General features: G+C 35.3%; 1 protein-coding gene across 2 annotated transcripts in view; it reads right to left on the bottom strand.

Annotated features, from left to right (window-relative positions):
• The window catches only part of LOC128999728 (fatty acid CoA ligase Acsl3), a 70,100-nt gene that overhangs the window by 26,043 nt on the left and 17,816 nt on the right, over positions 1-26,241 (bottom strand). Inside the window, exons 1-4 of one of the 2 annotated variants that reach the window (XM_054426377.1) lie at positions 11,187-11,327; positions 7,280-7,419; positions 2,732-2,947; positions 208-385 (exon numbers count right to left, since the gene is read on the bottom strand). In XM_054426377.1, coding sequence (XP_054282352.1) covers positions 208-385; positions 2,732-2,947; positions 7,280-7,417 — 532 coding nt within the window. In that variant the 5' untranslated portion in view covers positions 7,418-7,419; positions 11,187-11,327. Of the gene's footprint in view, positions 1-207; positions 386-2,731; positions 2,948-7,279; positions 7,420-11,186; positions 11,328-26,241 lie in introns of those variants that run through there. The other variant, XM_054426378.1, reaches the window with a different exon arrangement.

Here is a 26,241-nt window from a genome sequence, read left to right as displayed (position 1 = left end):
TTTCGTGGTCCCGACTTTAAGTGTGTTTTTTGCTGTTAAATATAGCAGATAACTAAGCTGAAAATTTACAATATGTTTGTAATATTATGGTATTAAATAATCAATAGCAGAACTGAATATAAATATATGTCTGAACTGAATAGCAGAACCATATGTCAGGTAATCATTACACAGAATAAATCTATAAAAAATTCATAATTATCTTACATGGAAAGTTCTGTTTGAAGCAACCATGTGCAGCGATCATCCACTCGGCTCTAGTCTCGGCAAAGATTGCAATGTTCTTGTAGGGCTGCTGTCCCAGTTCCTGGAGCCCTCTGCCGAAGTTGACTGCGTGTTTGTTGACATCCTCGTAGGTCATCCATTGATAGTCGCCCATCACATACTGCAAATGACAAACACGCTTGATTGTTGTATGGCTTTATACGGAGAGAGATCTCCGATACAGGAGCAGTTCTTGCTTTATACTTTATTCTGAAATGGCGACCATACGAATTTAGGTATTTTAAGCCAAGAACAAATGGAGATGAGTGAAGGATGAGTGGCACAATCTTGTTGTCTTGTTAGTGACTAAGGCCAACATATACCTTAGACACAGCTGTTAATTAATAGCCCATACAGCCAATGGCAACTAAGGGACCTAGAGTTTATAGTGGAATCCGAACCACATTATTTCCTTGCAATTAACGAATTGGTCTAACTATTAGGATAGTACTGCAGAAAGTCGTAGTACTCACTAGTGCGGACGTTAATCAACACCAGGGAGTATCGCATCAACAGTGCATGCCTATATATATCCACTACCATACCTACAGCTTAGGGGGCCAATCCAAAGTGTTACTACATCACCACTTAACAAATTGCAGTAGGTGATTGCCCAAATTTAATCCTTATACTCCAGGACAGAAGTTCCATACTCTGATGACTAGACCAATGAACAATGAGCTTCTACGAATCATCCTTGCCAGTATGATTACATTGTTTTTTAAAGGTCTGTGTTTGATCTGGGGTCAGTTGGTGAAATATGGAAGTGCGAGGTATTTGGGATACGGAGATCCAGTTTAGAATCTGCCATACAAAGACTTGAGCCTGGTTTTTGGGTGTTGCTCAAGTTTTTTCAGGGACTGAATTAGTGTTGTTAGTAATACTTTTAGGCTATTTTACAATTGATTTTCCTCACTATTCATTAATTACTAGAGTTTTAAATTCCTAAGCTTCACATCAATAATAAATTGTGGATGAATCTCAAGGGTACAACGTTTGAACACATTCTAGGCGCAACAACAAAGAACGACACATGTGACGAAAGAGTAGTGGTATATAGCTTCAATAACTCTTAAAAAACTAAGATCGCTGGAGAGCAATAGAAAAGTTCTTCATATAGTGGACTAGCAATGTACCCGTCCTTTGTACAGGGTTAGCGTTTAAGAAAAAAAATTCTTATTGCAGTTATACTCAGGAGCTATGTGTTATAATGTGAGCTATCATCATACCAAATTTCAACCCGATCCGGCCAGTAGTTAATGCGTGATTGAACTTCAAACAAACAAACAAACACTCAAACTTTCACATTTATAATATTACTATGATAACGGTATCAATCATAATCATCATGTATTTTATCCACTAAGCTACACAAAACCTTTTTGTAAAAGCAGCGCCTTTCCTTTCCCACATAAGACGTATTGAAATTACTCTTAAAGCACTTGTATTTAGTAAAGTTATTGCACCCAGCTATGTTATGCCTAGCAAGGACATGCGAATGATATTCAACCTGAATTGCAATCATCCACTTTATCACTTAGACAACATCTTCATCTACATCCATGCTGGCATTGCATGTTATCTTAGAACAACTGTGAATTAATATAATCAAAAAACAATTGTGTGCAGAAAGTTTTATTTTTTAGTTAATAAAAAATAAGATTCCAATGAAAATTACTTAATAAAGTCCACTGATTGTGTAAACTGAATGATCAACTCGACATTTCCTAGGATAAACTTTGAGGAAGAGTAATAAGTAATATAATGATAAGCTTAAACTGACTTGATAGCCTTTCACCCCACATTTAACATGTCTTAATCAAACTGTTTGACCGATTACATAACAAGCTGTCAAGAGAACTGATGTTTGTCCTATTCTACTAAACAAAAAAATGTAACTAAAACAATTCTAAGTCAATCAACAATCAAGTGTTTCAAAGGGTTTTTGCTGCTATTGATAGCATTCTTTTTAGTTTGCTATTATCTATTCATACAAAGGTATTCAATGAATCCTGCCAAATCAAGTCTATGTTTGTGTTTGTAGTTAGTATTCCCTCGGGCTAAGCATTACGGTCATCATAGTTTTTGTTTTTAAGTTTGTGCTGTTTTTTAAAGGAAATATTAATTGCAACAAATATACCACATGTTTTTACCCTGCTTCCTTTTACTCGGTATTGTTTAAATTTGATCAAGTTATTATTTTATAACGCCACAAATATTAAATTAATTGAAAATAAGAGAATATTTCAATTTTGTATATATTATAATCATAGATGGATGTGCAATCGATTTTAGACCGACCTTATTCTTTTCTGTGTTCTCATCTTGTAAAGTTATTTGCTTTTCACACAAAATCAGTTTGCTAATTGATAAAAGTGAATCAGTTATTTACGAATAAACAAACAGTGTAGGGGGCCTAGAATCAAATCACAACTGACAAATAATAACCAGCTGACGTAACACAGACCTTTTTGAAAAGTCGACCATTGGGTTGCATCTCATCCTCCTCGGCCAGCACCTGTCTGGTCCCGAGACATTTCTTGTCACGGAATGTCTTCACCACGTACAGCAACATCTTCTCCAGCGTGTCCACTTTGGCTCGCAACACCTGGGCGTGTACATCACCTATTGGCTCTGTGCTGCGGTATGTAATCGTCTTGTTGTCTTGGGCGACTATTTTAGCCTGGAAACAAATTAGAATGACAATAAAGTTTGGGTGCAGAAGAAAATTAACATTTTCTATTGGTAAAAATTGATATTTGCAGTGTTGTGTAGCTAGGGAGTGTAAGCAGGTTATAGACGTGCAATGGGTGTCAGTTAGGGACTAATTAAGTCATATGGCTTTTAGCGAGGATTTCTTCAATAACAAGTAAGTTCACCATATAAAAAATACATTTTTACTTTCAAACAAAACAGACAGTGTTTCTTTTATGTTATTGGAGTTGCTTAACACAAAAAAATGTCATGTTCAATGATTTAAAGTATAATATTCAGATGTGTTGGATAACCCCCAATATTTAAACTTGTAGTATCACAATAAAGTCACAAGTGTTTTTAAACCTTATCTGTATTAAAACCAGTTTGGCGTCACACTCTTCGGAATTGAGTTTGTACTTGACTTAACTTTGTATAATGGCAGCAAAGAAATAAATGCTTGGATTTAATATTATGCATCAGGTTTAAAATAACTGAATCCTTATTACACTTCTTATTTCTCACATGGTGTATGTCTAAATAGGATAGAATGAAAGTTCTGTTTTTAAGTAAAATTTGTTTTATGCCACTATCCAAATAGTTAGGCCAAGTTTATCTTATTCAATTCAATAGTTGAAATTTACAAGTTAAATAATAACTCAACCAATTAATATAATATTATCAATCATTTGAGATAGGGACGCCATCTAGGTGCGTATTTTAACCCAAATATGAGTGAAGGGTGAGTTTAGAATGGTGTGAGATGATCTTTGTAGCTTTGTTACTGACTAAGATCAGCTGGTTCATCAGTCAGGGTCATTTATTTAAAGCCCAATGATCAGGAACAGCTGGGTACGGTTTCGTTCCATCAAAAAGCTACTGACTTTTCTCAGGATCGAGCCGGCGACCTTTTGATTGTTAAGCGAGCAATTTAACCACTCAGCTACTCAGACAGCTAATGTGTTATTACTAATGTGTTTTAGGACAAATTCCCTCTTTAATGGATTTGAAAATCTCATATTTTAGAATTAGCCTATAAATGGATCAGCAGAAGATTGTAAAATTGAAACAAGTACAGGTATAATCCATTTGAGAAATAGCATCTCTGGCAGTTATCTTTCAAGTATACTTAATATTGCATCAAATAAGAGTAGCGATAAATCATAAAAGAGTTACACCTGATACCAGCTTATCGCTTGTCACTTCGACAAAGAGGAAGATATTGTTTAACCATCAAGTTTGACACTTGAACGACTAGAGTACAGAGTTTGAAATTGAATATTCTTCCTGGTTGATATATTTTTAGGCCTATCCCTACTCCCTTTACTATGGAGATCAGCATAGCCAGTGGTGCATTAAGCTTTAATAGCTGATGATAGAAAAAGATTAACTATCAAATAGTTTTTGTCAACAGGTCATTGTTAAACTGATTTTTATTTTGTTTGTGTATTGCCTTCCGGATTACTTCTCGAATTGTATACAAGAGGTTAAGTTACCTTTTTCTGCCCAAGTAATCCTTTAAGTCGTCATTAGGGCTACCGGTTTCGATGCCAGCTTGACTATGATGCCATAGGCATCAAAACTGGTCGCCCTTATGACGACTTAAAGGATTACTTGGACAGCATAAAGGCAACTTAACACCTTGTATCAAACTGATCACAATGTTCCCATTAATGGTCATCAATTCCTAGAAGACTAATATTGTTAATAAAAAGGACAAGCTTGATGAAAATAAAAATAACAACAAAACAAGACAGAGTGTCCATGACCACTGGGATCATTGCATAACAAAAATACACCCGCCGCAGAAAACCTGCTGACAAGTAAAAAAAAAAATACTCAACCAAAAATATGTAGGACTAGCAGAGTACCCGTCCTTCGTACGGGTTTGACATATAAGTATAAAATGCTTATTGCAGTTATACTCGATCTTTGCGTTTGCAATGTGAGAAGACACGGTTTGAGAAAATTTGCTTCCCCAAATTTACGGTATACTATAGTATTAACTTACACATCTACCATAGCCATAATGTTCTACCACTTCACCTACACAATAGAGAAAGATAGATTATTAACAATTTGCAAAATATCACAAATTATTCATGAAATAAAAAAATAAAATAACTGTAAACAATCCTACTTTGACAGTTCTCATTGCGTATCACAGTTTTTTGTTGCTGCTTAGTTCAAATTAGCTGTTTTCATAAATAATGGAAAAAATAAAAGTGCTGCACCCTGTTGGTAAATTTGATAACTTTTTAATGTTTTTGCATATCATAGAACCAACTCTTTTAGTTGAAACAGCTGGCTAAGTTTCTTCAATTCCCTTTAAATATGAATACTCATAAGGTTAACATGGGGAACTGCAGACCAACTGGGGCGGAGCCCGAAAGGATATTTGAAATAAGAATATGCCTATATGTTAATCGGAAATGTGAGCTATCATCATGCCAAATTTCAGCCCAATCCGACCAGTATTTTTCGCGTTTACTTGTCACAAACATACATACATCCATACATCCAATCTTTCTCATTTATAATATTATAGTAGGATAGTTTGATTTTTTAAGCTAGAAGCCGTTGAGATATGGTGGAATATCTTTGAGGATGTGCCTTTTTAGCTGTAGTAAGTGCAATCATGTGTTCAATGTTCACATGTCAATTGTTGAGGTTAAAAAAAGAAACATTCAGCATTAAGGCTACTGCATTTTATAAACCAAACTCAAATCTTACTTCCTTGGCCTATCGTATAACGTTTTCCTGTCTGGTATCAGGTAAACTTATTATGTCTGGGTCTTAAGATTTTTCCAAACGAAACGTAAATCATCATCATGTCCCAACAGTTTATCATGTGTATCCCAGTCACAGCAACTACATTATTCCATTAATATAATGATTGACATGAATTTTGCAATATGATACAATATTTTAATATTTGCTCATGTTAAATCAAAAATTGTCAAAGCAACCATCACTTAATTTGAAGACAATAATTAAATAACAGTTTATTCGTTAGTTGATTTGGAATTAGTAATCACGTATCTATTTCACAGTAAATATTCTCTAATGACCTAGTAATTTTATTAAAGTAGAGTAAGTATGTTTAACTATTGTTAATTCCAAGAATATATTATGCCTTGTTTTGATTTGACCTCAAAATTTGACACGTATGAACACATGATCGCACAAGAGCCAAAAAAGGATCATCTTCAAAGATATTCCACCACACCTGGGGCCTTAACTGCTTCTAGCTAAAAAAAATCCAATTGTACTGTACTACTGTCTATTTTCACCCTACGCTGTAGATAAAACATGTGATTGGAATTTATTTTTTATTTGTTTTGATTTTCTGTTTATATTTTGTTGTAATTTCGTCACCAGCATTATAACCCATAAGGCCCATGTTAGTTTTTTGCAAATTTAAAATTTGTTTGTTGAGCTTATTTTTGAGTCTATCTTAGTATAAAGGGATTCTGCACATCTACAAGAAAATATCATTCTGACAGGATTTTTCCTGCGATGCACATGAGCTGAGAAAAAAATGTTTTAATGAAACATGCTTGCCTAATAATATATAGATGAACCCAGAACAATCCACATAAGTCATATACTCAGCTGCAGCACCACGCTAAGTCCTAATGCCATTGTAGAAACAGTATTTTGTTGGAGGGGCGCAGAGGGGTACAGGATGAATAGTGGTGGGGTTGTGGGGGATTTAGAAGCAGACAGGATATAGAACATTAAGTATTCACCTAGTCATATAAGGATGGGATGCCCCTGTTCTGACTCAAGAGACTGTTCTAAAACTTCAATGTCTCAGTTACGGTCTAATGGAGTCATTGGTATTTATCAAAACATTTGCTTTACATACTGCTCGATTGGGAGTATGATCCGCTGTTTCAGTCTTGTTCTAGAAGCATCCACTCAAACAACGGCAAGTGTGATTGATGATCATGTAATAAGTAACCAACAATCACGGACAGAACGAGTGTTCCTACTTTACAAAGTTCATTGACGAGGTGATTTTAGCTACCGTACCACATCATGAGCATTCGAGGCTTTGGAAAAGCAAACTTTCTTTATTAGTGTGTAACAACTTTGAATTTGTTTATAAAAAATTAAGAATTGTTACAGAAACCAACTAAATTCCGTCTTTGAGAGACCTAAAACCAATCTACTGATGATTACAGACGTCACCATGATGCAAATTGGATAGACTAGTTAGAGGTTATAAAGTAGACCTAAAGAAAATGTTTTTAACAAGACATGACCTTTAGGAAAACACATTAGTAAATGTATGTAAAGGTCATGCTTCACCAACCTTAGGTCGTCTTGAGAGGCGCTTTCTCTCCCAGGGTCGCTGCAACAGCAGGTACACCGGGTAGGTGATGATATCACACATAAATGCCAGGGCTTTGATGGCTTGGATCGCCCCATCTAACCACACGTTGTCCATCATTTCTGTAACAAAAACACATCTTGGTTAGAAATTAAACGTATTGCAAAAGACTACACATTCTAATAAGACTGGTGATGGGTGAGCACTGCCACATTCATTGTAGATAACTAGATTGGAAAGAATTACAAAATCTTTTTAACTGTTCCTTTTTAAAAGATATAGCCATCCGTTTGGTTGGTAAAAAAACCAGCAAGATAATTGAAATATACAATCTAGATAGAAAAGTTGACAAAGGCAGATTATCCAACAAAACAGCCACCACCGAATATTGCTTTTGCTGTTCTGTTTTATAGATATTATAGCCATTTTATTTAAGTTAAAGGGCCAAATCAATTAAAATTCTTTATATAATTGCGCTAGTGTACAATTTACATATATTATACAATTTGTATTAATTTACATGTAATAAGGTGTTTTTGTAAACAAAATCCAACTCACGCACTTATAAAAAAAATGTATGGATTTTACTTTCATAAAGGATTATACACAAAAAGAGATAACCAGATCTTAAAGTGTTATCTCAAAGTCCAAAAAATATAGAATTAACTTGAGATTTATAAGTTTGTTTAAGTGGGATGATGGCAGTTGAACAAGTCTGTACTAACATTTGCTCAATTGGTCCAATAATGACAAATGAGTGCAGAAACATACTTTAAAGTCATGCTGCAGTAACTTCAATAATAAATATCTTACTTTACTGTTTAAAGTTTTTAGATAAGATCATTATCAAATTAATACCTCAGTGTTTATTTATTTTTTTTTTTAGATATTATGTTTGTATATATTATTATTTGAATGCAAACAAATTTTGGATGATTAGCCATCTGACAATTGTTTATAATCCAAGTGTTAACATTTTGTTAAGAAAATGTAAACCGTTTTCACAAGATAATTTCCCCTCTAAACATTTAAGAGTGGGAGGTCACAAACTTTAAGCCCCTAATGGTAGGTAGAGGCATATTCATTTTCAATACCAGCAAGTTTCTACAAGTCATCATCAGCTGACAACAGGTTACCAGTGAGGCCAAGGTTAAACTATCAGCTGATCAGGAAGGATGTCCAGAAACTAACAGCTTAGCTGCTTCCACACACTCTTACCAATTTCTGCTTACCTAGGCCATTGATTGTGCAAACATAGTTCTCACGTTTGTTTTTTTTAAACAAAGTAAGGTTTTGTGTTATTTTTTAATGGGTTTGGTGATGCTTTAACATGTCAAACTTTCTTTATTCTATGACAAATCTTAAAAGAATAATACAAAGGTCAGCAAATTTTCACATAGGAGACAAGAAAAGAAATAACTCAAATGAGGGAAATATCGGACACATATATATGTATATATGAATTTGAACGGATAATGTTTTTGGCCTCTGGGGACCTCAAAACGAAAAAGTAAATCAGTCCCGGGTCTAGGTCTTACCACGAGACCTACGGTAATAGCTTATTCCTTATTGGAAATTCGCTAAAAGAGGATGTTGGTTTGTTTGTATATTTGGTAGTGATAACCTCAGACAGCACTGGACGGATGGCCAAGAAACTTGGTACAAGTGTAGAATTTCATGGAATAGGTTTAACTTACACCATCAATTTTGTGATCCATCCAAACGGCTCCGCCCCAGTGGCTCTGGAGTTTCCCCCATGTTAACCTTATGAGTACTTATATTTAAATGAAATTAAAGAATCTTAACAGCTGTTTCAACCAAACAATTTGATTCTGTGATGTTCAATAGCATTCAAAAGTTTATAGGTTTACCAACAGGGTGCAGCACTATTAATTGTTTCAATTTATGACAACAGCTAATTTGTACCAAGCAGAAACAAAAAGCTGTGACATGGAATGGATGGATTTTTTACAGTTATGTTTTTTTAGCCAGTTAATACTAATAGTAAATTAATAAAAGTCTATCTACATACAGCAGATCTAGGGAACATAATAATTGCTCTCTTAAGCGTTCTCAAGCTGTTTGCCATTATTTTCAAGGAACTAAAATTGTCTCTTCTGCATCTTTGCAAGGCACGGGTGGCTAGTTTAATATACAAAAATAATTGAGTTTAATTAAATAAAAATTGGCATCGCTCTTGTTCTAGTGCAAACAGTGTTATTATTTCATTATGTTTCAAGTAAAAACTGTGGTGAAGTGAACAAAAACTGTGGTGAAGTGAGCAAAAACTGTGGAAGTAGTAAACATAGGATTTGGTGCATGGGAAGAGGAAATGAAGGTCGCTGAAGGTCAAGTCCAAGGACAACAGCTGTAAGGCCATAACCTTCCATAGTAAACTTATAACTTCAGAGCAGTGTGCTCTTTACCAACATGGGGTCAGTGTAGTTTAACAAGTTTTTTAAATCACATAACGCTCAATTTGAAATAAAACCTCTCATATTTAAGTACTTTAATTATTAAATGTAACAGGAGTTATGATGATAGTAAATTATACAAAACTATAATATAGCATTCATCTTGAGTCAGTAAAAAAAATTTTAATTAACTCTAAAACTTAAAGATAAAATTATCATTGAGGTAATAAGACTTGAATAATTAAACGGGTTTTTAATAATGTAAAACTTAGTTTATCTGTTATAACATAATAAACTGCTGTAATAACAACTTTTTTATTTGGAGTCCTCATATAACAAAAAACACGTTATGAATATAGTCACGATTTTGACGCTTTTCATGCCACATAGATATTTTTCAAGGTTTAGGCTGATTCCATAGTAATATTAACAAAAGATTAAATTCAGTACTTATTTGAAACTCAACAGCATAACAATTTTACTCCTCGTCAAAGATTCTTGAGCTTATTAGAGATGAAGATAAAATAAAAATACATATGGAGATTTAATTGCCAATTCACTTTAACGGTTCACCTGAATAAAATAGCTGCACTTGACTACAAAACTGTTTCAATAGGGGATTCCTAGACTCCTGGAGCATTAGAAGCTGTGCATCATTAATAACATTAAGGTCCGACTCTTTGTTTCTAAATAGGCATATTCTACAACTTATCATGTGATTTATTAAAGCAGTTCATAAAGATAATGTTACGAATATTTGAATATTTCCAATCCATATATGCACAGCTAGATATAGAATTGATTTTGTCACTTATATATCTCTGTGACAAAGCCTATTATGTGAATGAAGGTGTAGTACAGGGCATTTATTCGTCGTAGTAGCACACACAGGATTTGCAAAATCACTTTATAAAATTGTAAATGTTAAATCTATACCTATAATAATGTGTGTTTTATCTAACATCAAAACGCGTGTTCCAAAAGTTTACAGCGACATGCTTGTTCAAATTAACTTCTCGTGTATTATCTTAATTTGTTGTGAAAAAAACCCTATTCTAAAAATAATAACGTCAGCATGTACTAAACGTCTATAGCAAATTGACATAGTAAATTGGTAGATTATTTACTATACAAGCTTTTACGAAAAACTAAAAGGCAGCACGTTGCCAACTAAATTGGCTTGTTGGCGCATGTTCAAATCACACAGGATCGTGCAAGCTCCTATTACATTGAAGATTTAACAAATTCATCATAAGAAAAATACGTGAATGTATCTGTTTAGTAAAACACTGTTAAAATAAAATTCGATTTAGAAATAGGAGTAATTAAAAAAACACAGTACTACTGAAGTATCGTAAACCTTTATACAAATTTACAACTACGTCGACCAACTTAAAAATTGTTATAACTAAGTGTCTGTCTAAGATACTGCGCAGTAAAATAAAATGTGTATAATTAAAATAATCGATTCTTACTTGGAGAGCGTGCGAAGAACCGGTTTCTAGAGACGGGAGAAACTAACGTGGATCCGGTGAGGTCGGTTGTGGTAGTGGAAGTGGACCCTCTACTTCAGACCATATCATTATCAGGCGTACCAACCTTGGATAGCGAGAATGACCTGCGGACCCGCGACTAGTAACACTGACTCATTCTGATACTGTATAAAGTACTTATCACTGTACTGTACTTTCAGGAAATCTCGATTTATTAAGAAAAAGTAATTTTTGTGATCAATATTTCTTTAAATAGAATACGTGATGTTCGTAATGTTACGTAGCTGTAAATTAGGCTAGGATTTTATTAAAACCCCAGTAAATAAAGGTAAACTGCAGTTTAGTAAATGTTACTATGGCCTTAACCATAGGTTTCGAACAGTTTTAGTACATTGTATGAACATTATCATTATCAATTGAGATGGGGCGCCACTTATGTGCGTTTTTAACCCAAATATGAGTGAAGGATGAGAGTAGAATAGAAAACTCGATTTAAAATCTCGACGTTTGTTAGGTTTTACCTTTGATTATTAATACAACGTATTACTGAACTAATGTTGAAAAAAAAAACAAAGTATGAAAGAGTAATCAATGAAAATTGCGATTTGAACATCAACATGTCTTAGGGCATAAAATAAAATTTTATCCTACTGCCTACCAGTGTGTTTCTTGAGGATTGCATGTTTGAGCACTGTCTGTGGGTAGTACAAGCTGTTATTTATGGCCCCTATAAAATTGGTACGTTTTGTACAAGAAAGTGTGCCTCAGAAGGGCTCTTTGAGAAAAAATTAAACAATTAATTTTACACCACGTTTTGGAGATCGCATTTGAGTGCAGGGCCGAGTGCCCAGTGCCGTTTGCCTAAACACTTTGACGAGGGCCATTTTAGAGCCTGAGGCTTGTTGTGGCGAGGGGCGAGTGCCAGCCAGGTATCAGTGACAGGTTCCACGGTGCGGAGGGTATGGGGTGGAAAGATCGACCGGGGGGGGATGAGAAAAAAAATTGTTTTAGGGATGAAATAAAACTGTTATAACCTAACCTAACCAAACTTGCTGATTATGCAAAAATTGAATGAAGGTTTACCAACCTAATTGAAATTAATTTTCAAATAGACCCTACCCCTCCCCTGAATCAATCTTACGCTCTGGGGCGTCAAACGACACTCGGGCTTACCTGACGGTTTTGACAGTTTATAATCCCCATGGCAAAGAATAGAACGGTACTCGCTCCGTTTCATTTACCCAAAATGACGCAAAGTCCAAACACTTCAACCCCAAACATGCCTGGAGGACGTGAAGGTCCAAACAATATGGAATTTTTAATTCTGCGCGAAGTCCGACATAACAATGACCAATGGGATGGAAATAAACAATACACGCCGGTCCACGCTTAGTCTAAAGTACGATAGCTAAGCCGCTAGTCGACGCCGCTTTCATAAATAACACCGCCACCAAAGTTCACTTAACTGGGTGAATCAGAAAGCTGAATACGGAAGATAGTAACTCGGCCATCCAGTAATGAGGTCAAAGTTCGCTGCTGTATCAGTTTGGAAAAGCTAGTTTAGGCAGTAGGATCACAGATACGTATTAAATCAACATAACAGAAAACACAAATACTGAGCTGAAAATATGTTTTTACCAAGTTGTACATAAATTTTCCTAAACCTACAGGCTCGAAGTTGTATTGTATCAAGTTCACCTCCAAATTACAGCAAACCTTCAGCCGAGATGCAAACACAATTTTCCCACACTTGTAAGTAAATACAAACTTGAAATTATATCCATGAATAAACATTTTTAACTAGACAAAATATTATCTACTCTATGGTGTAATTTCAATTAACTACGCTGGTCCCAGCCCAAGAAACGTTGATTTGATTTCAAACACTATCAAAAGAAGTGTTTCAGCTCTCTGGATGGAACATCACGAAGAACGAAGTACTAAAACAGCTTAAACGCAACCGGGTTTTTTTTAAATATGTGTTTATTTTGGTTTGACCGCCTTCAAAACATCGGCTTGTATACAGCTTTTAGCGAATTCCCCATTAAGTGAATAATAAGCTATTACTATAGGTCTCATAGAAGACCTAAATGCGTAGCCGATTTATTTTTTTTTTTTTTTATACCCCAAAGGGCAAAATTACCATCCGTTTAAATTCGTATTATACAATACAAATGTACATTTTAAACGTGTAAACCTTCGTTTATTTGAACGAGTTCGCGAACCAGCATGATCACTAATATAATAGTACTAAATAATAATACTTTTTAATTGAACTTATTTAACAACTTCTGGAAAATCCAGAGCTTAGTAAAAGACAAAAAATCCTTTTTATATCAGGAATGAGCTTCCTCAATTCATTGTTTATAAATTCAAGAAATTTTATTTGGTGAAATAATTAGCTTTTCATCACTTCTCGGTAAGATTTAGAAAGTTTATTATCTTGGGTTGTCAATTTGATTCTGGAAACCAGTGTAGTAATTTATGACAGCTCTGTACATTATTTGCCCAATTTATCAATCAATTGGACGTAAACTGGGTCTCCGGAATTTTACCCCCTGGCCAAAGCTGACGTCACTATGACGTAGTAACCTGAGCGCTCAAAAGATTGTTCGCGGGCGGAATTTTACTCCCGCGGATTTGGAAGTCTAATGAAAATAGACAGAGCGTGATTAATTAAAATATTAGATTAATTAGATTTTCTTATTTCTATTTTTATTTCATTGTAAAAATTGTATTATTAAGTAGCCTATCTTTATTTATATTGTAATCTCAACTAAGTAAACAGAATTCGCTGCTTAACTTTAATCATATAAACCAACAGTTTGCTTCAATGGTCGAATCCTGATACTCAAATCTCAAAATTAAAATTAAAACCTGTTCGATTAGTTGATATTACAAATAAATTAAGATTTGTTAAGGCTATTTAACAATAAAATGTTTACTATTAAATTAAAACTGAATGAAGAGAATTAACCATTCCCACTAATTTATATATCTAGCCAGGGATTTTCTGGCAAAATTCCGGGGGTAAAAATCCGGGGGTAAAATTCTGGCCCATACACTCTAGGTTATTATAATTTGATGTGTTCTGGTTAAATTCACAACCGTGAAAATATACGTTTAATTTCGCGTTTAATCCATCGAACTGATGTCGCGAAACTCAAAATTCCGCGACCGGAATTTTACCCCTTGGTTTGTGACGTCACGTTTGCCCAGGGGGATAAAAATCCGCTACACTCGTAAACTAAATCTCGCAATATGTGCTAAATGCAACGTCTGTGTGGTTGACCTAAAAGATAATTGAATATATAACACATTATAGTGTTATGTATATATTCAATGAAAGATCGACAGCAATTTTGAGCTTATGTAAGCCGACTTTCTTACCGATATGAATGTATTTTCCACGTTCGCCGTTGTACATTGGTTAGAGTGCATTACACCTGTAACTCGAGAACCGATGTTCAAATCTCGTCTATCGCCAATGGAAGTTCGACACGTGACAAGCTCGTGACCCGGTGGTTCGAAACCCACATCCCTCAGTCTAAAAGTCAAAGTTAAGTGTCTTAGGCGACGAATACTTCCATTGGGATACTTTTTTTATCTCCTTCCGGATATTTAATTGAAAAAATATTTCATATTTCGAGTAGACCAACTTTCTCACTGAAGTGACAAATTTAAATTCCCTGTCATAATTACACAACGGACATCGGAATGACAACATCAAAATCCTAATGTCTTCTGATTCAGTTGAATACGTGATGCTACTACTGTAGTTGAGTCATCACCTCGTCACCTTGTTTACAATGTTGGGTATTGGGTAACCGCTAGTCCGCTAGGGACGTTATCGACAGATATCCGATCCTTACCTTGCACGTCACGGCTCCAGCTCAAACTATGACGAACAGAATTGCGTCCATTTAAATTTATCTATTAGTATTTTGATTACCAATAATGTATACTTTGATTTAGAGTTTATAGGGGGAAAACGTAAAACAATTAATTATGGGAATTATTGAACTTGTCGATGTTTTGTTTTAGGAATGACAAGGTTTTGTAGATGTAAAGGGATGGAAACGTTAGGATGTTTGCAGTTTGAAAAAAAGGTTTGCAATTGTGTCGTCTGTTTAAAGAAAATATAGCTCTAATTGCCCGTTTCTGCAAAAAGAATAGAAATAAGGTCCACTTGTCTGCATGTTTCTTTAAAACCTTTTTCTCAGCTCGTTTGCATCGTAGGGAAAATCCACGGATACTTCTAGAAATATACAGTATATTCCCGTAGGTGTGCGGAATTACTTTATAAATTAAAATAGACTAAAAAAATACAAAAAATTAATTTAAAATTAAAAAAATAACATGGACTTTATGGGTTGCCATGCTGGTGACGAAATAATATTAAATATAAATAGAAAATCAAAACAAGTGGAACAAATTTTTTAATCACATATTTTATTTACAATGAGGGGTGAAAATAGAGAAGTCTGTAAATTATATATTTTTGGTCGAGTTTTCGACCACTGGACGACCTCTAGTACATATTATTATGTTACGCTATGATGATACACAACAATGACATAACCCTAAAGGCGGTGACACACTATCGATCTTTTCCCCGATCAAGACCCCGAACCGAGCAGGGAGAAGGGAGAAGGGAGAAGGGAGATAAATATCAGCAAAATTTTACTCCGAACATTTCCCCGAACATGACCAAGACCAGACGAATTCTACCGAGCGCGGCAAAAGGATGTTTGGAGAGAGATAGAGAGTGTGTGCGAGTGAGAGCGCGGAGGCAGAGCCGTGGAAGAGGGAGGGAGGTGCATTTAAAAGTCGCATTTTGAAAACTTGTCGCAAAAATAAAATATTCTAGAAAGGGTGCTTAGTTATATCTATTGATTTATATTGGTTTTATTCATTGAAATAACGTTACAGAATGATCATTTTAATTGCCTTTAATAATATTAATGTTTATATTATTTTTGAAAGAATTTAAGTCAACATCAATTACTTAATTCAACCTTAATATTATTGATATAATTGATTTAACAGTTTCTACACTTTCAACCTTGACCAAACAAACCACAAACATTACATCTTAAATGATTATAATATATAACGGCAACATATTACCCAACATTTATTTATTTTACCAATTAAAGAGTTTAATTGCCATATTAAATCAGAACTATCAATGCTAGCGCAGGCGGCCGCTCGGTGCGGCGCTCGCGACGATGTACGGGGCAAAAATGTACCGTGACACACTATCGTACATCGGACCGATCTTTTCTTTGATCTTTCGTCAAAAAACCGCCTCCAGAGCGCTCGTCTCCCTGCTCGGCCTGATGTCTTGTTCGGCGTCTTGATCGGTGTACGGACCCGTGACACACTATCGAACATCCTCCCTTCGACCTCCCTTCTCCCTTCTCCCTGCTCGGTTCGGGGTCTTGTTCGGGGAAAAGATCGATAGTGTGTCACCGTCTTAAGCTGTGACTCAGTTACGCCCCATCACGCCACGGCCTTATCACCCCCCCCCCATCCCCCCCCCATAAACGCTTTATTCTGTGCTATCACCGCGACCGCATACTGCATCTCCTTTGTGGCGATGTACCAGTGCTGGCTAATAAAAGTATGACTGTAAGGTTTTTGAATGGTCCATAATGAACAGAATCATGGCTTAGTCTTTTACGAATTTCAGGGATAATTTGAACTCATCAAAATTAAAACGAGACACAGTTACTCAGACCTTGTATTTGCATTCTTCAGGGTGGAGCGCGGGAAATTGCTATTTTGAGTTGCAGGTGGTTGGCAGCACTGTTAGTCAAAAAGAGGCGGAAGTGGGCGATGATTGTTGTGACTGACCGGAAGTTTGTCTTCAGCTCATTTTGAGTTGCCATCATGGAGTGGACACGTGAGGAGCGTTCATTTTGTGTTGAAGCATATTTTTCAAATAACTACTCGATAATTGCAGTGCAACGTGCTTTCCGTTTGCGTTTCGCTGTTTCCCCACGCGGACGTGTTCCTGGACGGCAATCAGTTGTGAATTGGGTGAATGCATTCAGGACAGCAGGGAATGTGTCATCTGTACGAAGAGGACCTGCGAGAAGTGTTACAACACCACAAAATATCGAACGAGTTAGAGCAGCAGTATTGCAATCTCCGAAACGCTCTGCTCGGAAGCAAGCACTTGCTCTTGGCATTTCAAGGCGTTCTCTCCACCGGATTCTCCATAGTGAACTGCATTTCCACCCATATAAAATGTGTGTGGTCCAACAATTGTCAGCACGGGATTATTTGACACGACGAACATCTTGTGAAGACATGCTTGCAACCATACCTCGTGACGCAATTGTGTTCTTTTCTGATGAGGCACATTTTCATCTCAGTGGGTGTGTAAACAAGCAAAACATGCGGTACTGGAGTGACACAAACCCCAGAGAAGTTCATCAGAGACCTCTGCATTCGGACCGCGTCACTGTGTGGTGCGCCTTATCACGAGTAGGCATCATTGGCCCTTACTTTTTTCCGGCAACTGTGAATGCCGAACGTTACCTAACTATGCTGCAGGATTTTTTCCATCCAGCACTTGAGGCAATGCAATTAGAGGATACATGGTTTCAACAAGATGGTGCCACTGCACATACAGCGAGAGTTACCATTGATCTTTTGAGGCAAATGTTTCCTGAACGGCTCATCTCTCGCAATGGTGATCTGAACTGGCCGGCACGCTCACCAGACTTAGCTCCATGCGATTTTTTTCCTTTGGGGTTACCTGAAGTCCAAGGTGTATTGCAACCGTCCCAAAACCCTGGAAGACCTAAGGAACAATATTGCTGCTGAGATTGCCAGAATACCAGTCGACATGCTTGAAAAAGTGCATGAGAACTTCAGAAAACGTATGCAGCAGTGTGTGGATCGGGAAGGTCAACATTTGCCAGATATAATATTTAAAACAAAATAATTTGTAAATTAAATTACTGTTCAATGTAAGTGAAATATAAAATTAAGTTTCTACATGTTCATAATTTTTTTATTCCACTCCCAAATAAGCAAATTACCGCGCTCCACCCTTTACAAAACGGAGTCAAGAGAGACTCAGTTATGGTGAAAATGTATAATCGATGTGCTGAACGCAGAAACCAGTACGTCTACGCTATACCGCAACTAAATGCACAATACAGTAACGAACAGGTAAGGAACGACTTTTTGACTTAGTCACGAAGGAAACCGAAATACCCGCTCGACTTTAATCTTTGAAAAAAATAACTTTCGGCGTTACATTTCTGGAATTTGTGATTTTTTTATGTTTATTCTAACAGTCGTCCATGGAAAATGAAAATATTTCTTGTATTCAAGAACACTTAACAACCACAAGAGTACAACTCAAAAAATTTCAAATGATTTTTTTAACAATTGACATCAGTGTTATTTATTGCATCTTTTTTACAATATTGTTTCGGTAAAAGTATATTACGTTACTAGTCTTGTAAACACTTTTTGGACGAATGACGTACGATATTTTGCACAATACTACTCTAGAATAACTTAACAATAAAAATCTGTACAAATATGTATATATTCCCACCTACTAAAAGACTAACAATCACTACTCTGTTTTTTATAACCACTCATTGCCAAATATTATCAGCTGGTTGCTGTCCGGTAAAAACTCATAACAGTACAAGTAGTACGTATTAAAACCACATTTAATTAAGCTGGCGACAAATAGCTGTTTTCTGGACTAATTCCGTGTGTTCGTTTAAACAGTGTAGTGTGGCGTAAAAAATGTATTTTACAAAATACCGATGCCAGGGAGTTTTAAAAGGTAAAATTTCCAATTAAGTAGGTGAAGTAAAAATAGCTTTGTTGTTGAGGCTGTAGTTTGATTGCAAAAGCTATGCTGAGCTGATAAAACTTTAGTTTTGTAGTACAGTAAGCTTTGTCGTTGTAGCTGAAGTTAATTTAGGAGACTACTTCAAAAAAGATGTTCTAAACTTTCGAACATCTCTGTTGAGGTAGCTACTGTTTGATTATACATAGCCTTTGTTGCTGTGATTGTAGTATAGTTATGATAACGCACACAGTTAACATCAACAAACACAGATAGCCACTGTTATTGTTTGTTTCTACCATGGTTTATCACTGGGTCTGACCGCCTACGAAGTATTACCAAGGCCGTCTTTATTCGCATCTTAGCGACAGATTGCGACAGTGGAGGCGTTTGTGGTCTGGCGAACAATCATAACGAGTTGGAATAAGGAGGTTTGTGTAAATTTGTAGTTTTACCGAAAAAGTTTGTTGTTACCGGTACTAAACATAAGGTCGTGTGCTTGTTGTTATTGTTCATTGGCGAAAAACCGCCACAAGCTAGCAAAGACGTCACGCCAATTTCCAATAATAATCGTAATGTTGTTAGCAATGTCCGTAAACATTTCATTACACACCAATTGCTTTTATTGTTAATAGTAAATATTGCAGTCACTGTACTGTACTACAAAAATTAAAATCGAAATAATTTATAAATAAAAAGCTTTTTTAAAACAAAACGTTTTTAAATGCACTAAAAAGTAGAAAATAATTTATAAATATGTGGAGAGTATAAATACTTGTAAGATTTAAAAGGAAAAACGTGGGGTGCATGCAATAGATAATTTACAATTACCTTCACCTATTGAACTAATGTATTATTATCAATTGCATGCACCCCACGTTTTTCGTTTTAAATCTTACAAGTATTTATACTCTCCACATATTTATAAATTATTTTCTACTTTTTAGTGCATTTAAAAACGTTTTGTTTTAAAAAAGCTTTTTATTTATACATTATTTTCTACTTTTTAGTTTTTAATGTGTGTGGATGTTAAATCTATTTTATGCATCTATATCAGATTAGGACAGAGGCATGTGGGAAATCTAAGGTTTATTTGAGTTTCTTTTCATATAATTTTATTTATTAGATTGGATGTACGGCCTACCTACTAAATATAAATATATCAATCTTTTTAATTATTGTTTACTTTATAGAATATTAAATAAATAACAAATGACATTATTAACAAACACCTTTATTTCTGCAATCAGATTGTTTATCTTTATTTTGAAATATTTGTTTGTATAAAGTACCTCTTAACCTCTGCTTTTTGAACTGTCAAATTTAAGTATTTACAGCTGACTTTAATTAATTGATATATTTACATTCTTTCAAAACGTAAACATGAAAAATCTGGAAGCCAGTGGGGCGTAGCCCAAGGGAAATATGAAAATTAAATGCTATAATATTGCATTGTCATCCACTTGTGTGCTATGTTTCAAATTTCAAGTCTCTAGCTCATCGGGAAGTTAGTATAAAATTGATTGCAAAATTTGTACCGGACAAGAAAGCGAGCTAATAAAAACGTTTTAAAAAGGTTTGGTTCCTATAATAGGCTTTAGAAATTTTTCAAAACCTCGAACGAACTTTCAATATGTGAAGAACAAAAGTTATAATCGGGATTCTCAGCCCACTCGTCCTGTCATAATGATAAAGCGTTGAATAGACAAGAAGGGGGTAATTTGTAAGTATAAACAGTTAAACAATTAGATTATATCTACATCAAGTCCTGCATTATCGTGTTGTGCGTTCACAAAGAAAGCTGGTTACAAGTAACTTATTTTCAGCGCTTGTTCCAAGCGCTTGAGAATGCTGTTGTGTGTTCACAACAAACGCTTGCATTTCAAGCGCAGTGTAGTCTCAGCTCTGGTTGAGACAATATATATTCCTCGAGTGATGAATAGTTATTTTTGATTGAAAATATAGAATTAAAAACTCGTAGAAGGGAAGTAGGTGTTCATGCAATTAACCGCGGAATTGGTGGGTTCGGGGAATACCGCCATCAATTTCTTCAATTGAAATTGGACAAAGTGAGGTTTTTTCTTATATGAGAATGGAGTTAACCACGTTTAATTAAATCTTCAAGAAAATTTAAAGTGTTTTAGTGAAGTTTCGGGGGAATTGGAATTAGCAACCTATCCATGCACCAGAACAAATTTTGGACCATTAATAAAACCTAAAATTTACTCGAACTGAGTTTTAAACACTCTATGTAGCTCATTAATTATGATGCAAATAATATTGTGAGATATATTCAAATGTTTTAATTTTATAGGTTAATAAAATAAAAGTCTAAGTTACAAGTTTCATCCATAAAAATCCAACACTTAATTAATATTGAATTAAATGTGTTTGTCTATCATCTTAATACATATGTGTTATATTTGTCATATTGGTTACATTATTAAACATTCTAGGGAAAACCCACAATACGTTTGTAATATATATATTTTTTTAGATTGGAAGCTCTAAATAGTTAAGCTATCAACTGAGACATCCATACTGCATTGATAGTAGTTTAACTGACTGGTTTGGCCAACAGGCGCCGGGTAAGTAGAGGATGACAAGAAAATATAGTTTAGACATAAGACTTCCGATGGATGAATAGATTGATTTGTTTGTCGGTAGTTAAATTAGATAAAACATGTTACCATCTAAATGATACATAGTGTAGGGTCAATAGAATGTCATGTGGTGATAGCCTTTACTCATATTTTCACCCTATTGTGTATCATGTCAATCGTGTATCAATCAATCGAATCCAAATCAAATCACCCCAAATGACGTTATTTAAATGCTACTGGATTAAAAGTAAGAATGTAGTAATATCAGTTATATTAAATTAAGCCTAAGCGTTTACAATGATAAATTTTAGACCGAATTTCATTATAAACCGTATTTTTATAACCACATTCAGTTAAAAAGGAGCTAAAATTGCAACCTTGTCAATGCATAAAAGTACGAAAGAGAACAAACTAGTTCAAACTATACCGTAATCATGTATTTAAATCCGCTTACTCGCACATTTAACCAGAGGTGGGGAACAGAAAGTATGCAAGAGAGAGCTAGAGGACGTTCACCTTGCATTAGGTGAGTCTACAGTTTTACTGGGATAATTGACTACAGCTTACAACAAAAGTTTGTTTACAGTGAAACGGTTTTTGCATCGAAGTATATTTATTCATAGTAACGGGATCCAGCTGTCCCTTAACATTGGTTTAATAAAAGATCCTGGATGGAGAAACATGCGTTCTTTTAACAAAGCTACGCAATTGAACATTGATTTTCCACAGAAAATTTAGTAAAGTAGTAATTTTATATTCTATAGTTCGATGGGTTTTTGTGCTCTGCGAGTTGTAGACACAATTGGCACGGCATGACTAACCAATCCGAAATGAATCCGAGTGGCCAATAAATCCACAACGCTGCAGAACTATTCGTTGCAACTTTGCTTCGTTAGTTCTGAATTTCTTAGATACACATCACTATCGTAATTGTTCATGAAATCAGAACCTGGTCGTGATCTTATTTCGGTAAAAGTTGGTTGTGCATTGATGTTGACGGGGTCACTACTGCACTGCACGTGTGGAGTACTACATGCAACATGTATACACGACGAAGTATCCACTAGGAGCAATGGCACAACCCATACAAGTACTGTACAGGTCGACACTAGACACCCTTATACCCTGACTGGACACTGGACAGTCATGAATTGTTATATAAACTAAATCAACGTAGAACGAATACTGACTGGAACCCTACTGCTCCTGACAACGAAAGTCAGCAGTTGATCTATGGAATTAAACAAATTATTTAATTCTTAATAATAAAGGAATAAAGGGTAATAAAGGAAAAGGGGTAGTTTGTTTAGTGCAATTGACATTAATTACAGTTTGTACCACCATTGACTACGACTACGGTATAAAGTCAATGGAAATGACTTCACTGAACCTTGCTACATTTGCACCTTGGTGGAGGACAGCCAAAGTTGTAAATGTATTTAGTATTTTGTCAGTTTGTTTTAAATGTATGTAATTCGTGTAAATTAAAAGTTTTGACCCCATCAATAAGAATCACATCATCCTGGGTAAAAGATGAAGATGTGGCAATGAGCAACGTATCCGAAACGTCAGCATTCAACTACATATCGTTGGCACGGTCCAACTAGAAGACAAGAACCATAAACCCAATCTGTAATAATAGCAATAATATTAGGGTGCTATAAATTATTCGTACCATCAACACATTTTGGTAATTAACGAACATAGATTATTCGTACTGCTACAACTCGACAAAACAACAAACAAATCAAATAAAAAATCTGATTACTCACTCGTTGTGCCTTTTTTAGTAAACGATTGCAAACTTGTTATTACAAATTAATTTTGAGATTGCATTGTGTTCAGTTTCATAAAGATTATTAATTAGTTCGTCGGAAAATAGAGTTCGCGAAAAAGTTCTGAAAGCTCTTGATCTTATCAAGTTCTCAAAAGTGATCAAACATCTCGAGTCTACATTGCACAACGTCTAGACCTCAGTGTGAAATATTACACCAGATATTGCAATATTTTAGACGATTGCACTTCAAAGTTTCTAAGAGCGGAACTATTTATCGGCTTCACATGGCGGCGACATTTCTCTCTACCAACCCTGTCGCGTCGCGATCGCATGGACTGACTCCCTACAGGAAGTCATCATTAAGGCTTGTCATGTTCATAAGTACTTGATACTTTTCACATCACCACGACATGTCCGATGCTTGTACTTCATTAATAGTGCTCGGCCACCCTTAGAGTATTTGAAGGATAACTATAAATATAATAAACAACTAAAAATTACCAAAAATGTCGTTATATGCAGCTATTAATTGTCTACTTTCCACACACATACAATTTGTAACATCTGAATTCTACAGAATATACCTGTCAACAATTTGTCATAATCAAGAGATGAAGCATAGTATCGATTCACTGCAGGATTGACGCACAATGTTTCACAGACACATCCATTGCCAGTTGCCAATTAAAATTTCTAAGGAGCTTTTGGGATAAATATTGATTGCTCTCCATAACAACAAAAACAATACCCTGCACAGCCACATTTTATTTTGTAGCAACAGTTTGGTTTATTTCGGTAGCATTGGGCAGGCCACACCATATGAGGAGGATGAGCCTAATATGCAGTTAACAGTACGTCCATATCATCCATGTTGCGTGAGGCAAACAGGCAAGGGCTCGATTTCATTGAAGTGAGATTTGAGGTAAAACGCCATTCTCTAAGATCAATCCTGAAACTTCAAACTCTGGGTTGGGCGAACCTCAGCTTTATGCAAGGATGCCATATGCTCGTTGCATTGAACATGTCGATACAACTTAAATGTTTCTAGTGGAGTAGTCCTGAATCGCGTGCCGGTTTAGCGTGCCAGATAGAAACATTCGCTGTCCTACAGCGGAACTGGCGAAGGCAATGAAATAGGACAGTAACATATCCGTCAGTTACTGAGGGCTGAGGGCAATCGGTACAGTTGCTAGAGTGGAAAGATATTATGGTTATTATATTATACTTTTAATACTTTTTAGTGAAATGGCGACCATACAAAGTATGTATTTTAAGCCAAGTATGAATGGAGATGAGTGTAGGATGAGTGGCGTGATCTTGTAGTCTTGTTAGTGACTAAGACGGACATTTTCCTTAGACACGGCTGTTAATTAATAGCCCATACAGCTAATGACAATTAAGGGACCTACAGTTTATAGTGGAATCCGAACCAATTTTTTCCTTGGTATATACGAATTGGTCTAATTATCAGGATAGTACTGCGGATAGTCGTAGTACTCACCCGGGCGGACGTTAATCCACACCAGGGAGTATCGCATCCACAGTGCATGCCTATAAATATCCACAATTCGTGACCTCCTAGTAGCTGGATTACAGGACGACGCCACCCGTTATAAAATATCTAAACTGTGTCTGTGTATGTATTTTGTCACTAAATCGAGTTTTAAATGTGTAAATCTGCAAACTCTTAAAAGCTCCACAGTCCTTAATACCTACAATTAATTAATGAAGTTCACTAATTAGTTTTTTTTATATCTCTATCACGTTAGTAATTCTATTCTACACAGTCATACTATATGTACACTATGTATGGTACAATCAATCAATCAACTATATCAATTATTTCAACTACTATATAGGTACATAGTGATGCTATAAGCGTTAGGCCGGTTAAAATTTTATCTTATTTTAACTAAGTTTAACACAAATTTCAAATCGTAGCGTTTAAATAAGGTACAGCAGCTAGAGTCAAATAGGAGATGATTAGTTTCATTAGGAACGTCACATCTACATATGCCCACATCTGCCGGTACATTACGTGTAATTAGCTAACACTATGCACATAGTGCACGTATGTGGCTGTAATCGAAAATATTCATTCCATACTCTGTCAAAAATACCGATACAGTAGGTAGTAAACAAATGAAGCTTCGTGGCAATCAAGAAAGAGTTATTTAAAATTCTAACTTTTTAATTTAGAGGGATGGAGCAATGCTTCCATTTGTTATACCATAGAAAAAAGTATTTAATTCTTTTTGTCTATGGTTATACGTATCAAAGGGAATCGAATCTACAGATTTCTTCTTCTGTAACTAGCATAAAAGCTTTGTTGATCATAAAAACATAAACACGATTTCAAACTTTCTTAAAATACAAAACATAGTTTTCTTACAATATACATATTAAACAATCCGCAAAACTTTTATTAGTTATTTAAACGCTATTAAGTTTATATGTTGGTCCATAATGTTAACAGAACCATCAACACATTTAACCACATTTTCTCAAGGACACAGCCACATAGGTAGGTACATAATCATGCTTCACTAACATTAACAAAACATTAATCAAGACACATTTTTGTCGTTACATAATAGCTCAAGTCAAGTCAACCAAATTAGTCGACAATCGACATGAACTTGGAACGTCACTGAAATCGACATTCGTTATAATCTTTCCCAATAGATAACTAAGTATCAACACAATCAATCTTCATGAGACACAAATATAAAATTGAGTATGAAATGTTCAAGTCTCGAAGGCATAACTACAAATTTTTCATTTTCTTGATAGGTAATACTTTAATATTTTTCAATGAAATGGCGACCA

Source organism: Macrosteles quadrilineatus, unplaced genomic scaffold (genome assembly GCF_028750875.1).
Source record: "Macrosteles quadrilineatus isolate MER2022 unplaced genomic scaffold, UCM_ALF_1.0 Scaffold_8__2_contigs__length_117827958, whole genome shotgun sequence".
NCBI classification, from domain to species: domain Eukaryota; kingdom Metazoa; phylum Arthropoda; class Insecta; order Hemiptera; family Cicadellidae; genus Macrosteles; species Macrosteles quadrilineatus.
Note: the sequence above shows the minus strand (reverse complement) of the source record. Positions and strands in the feature narration are given on the sequence as shown.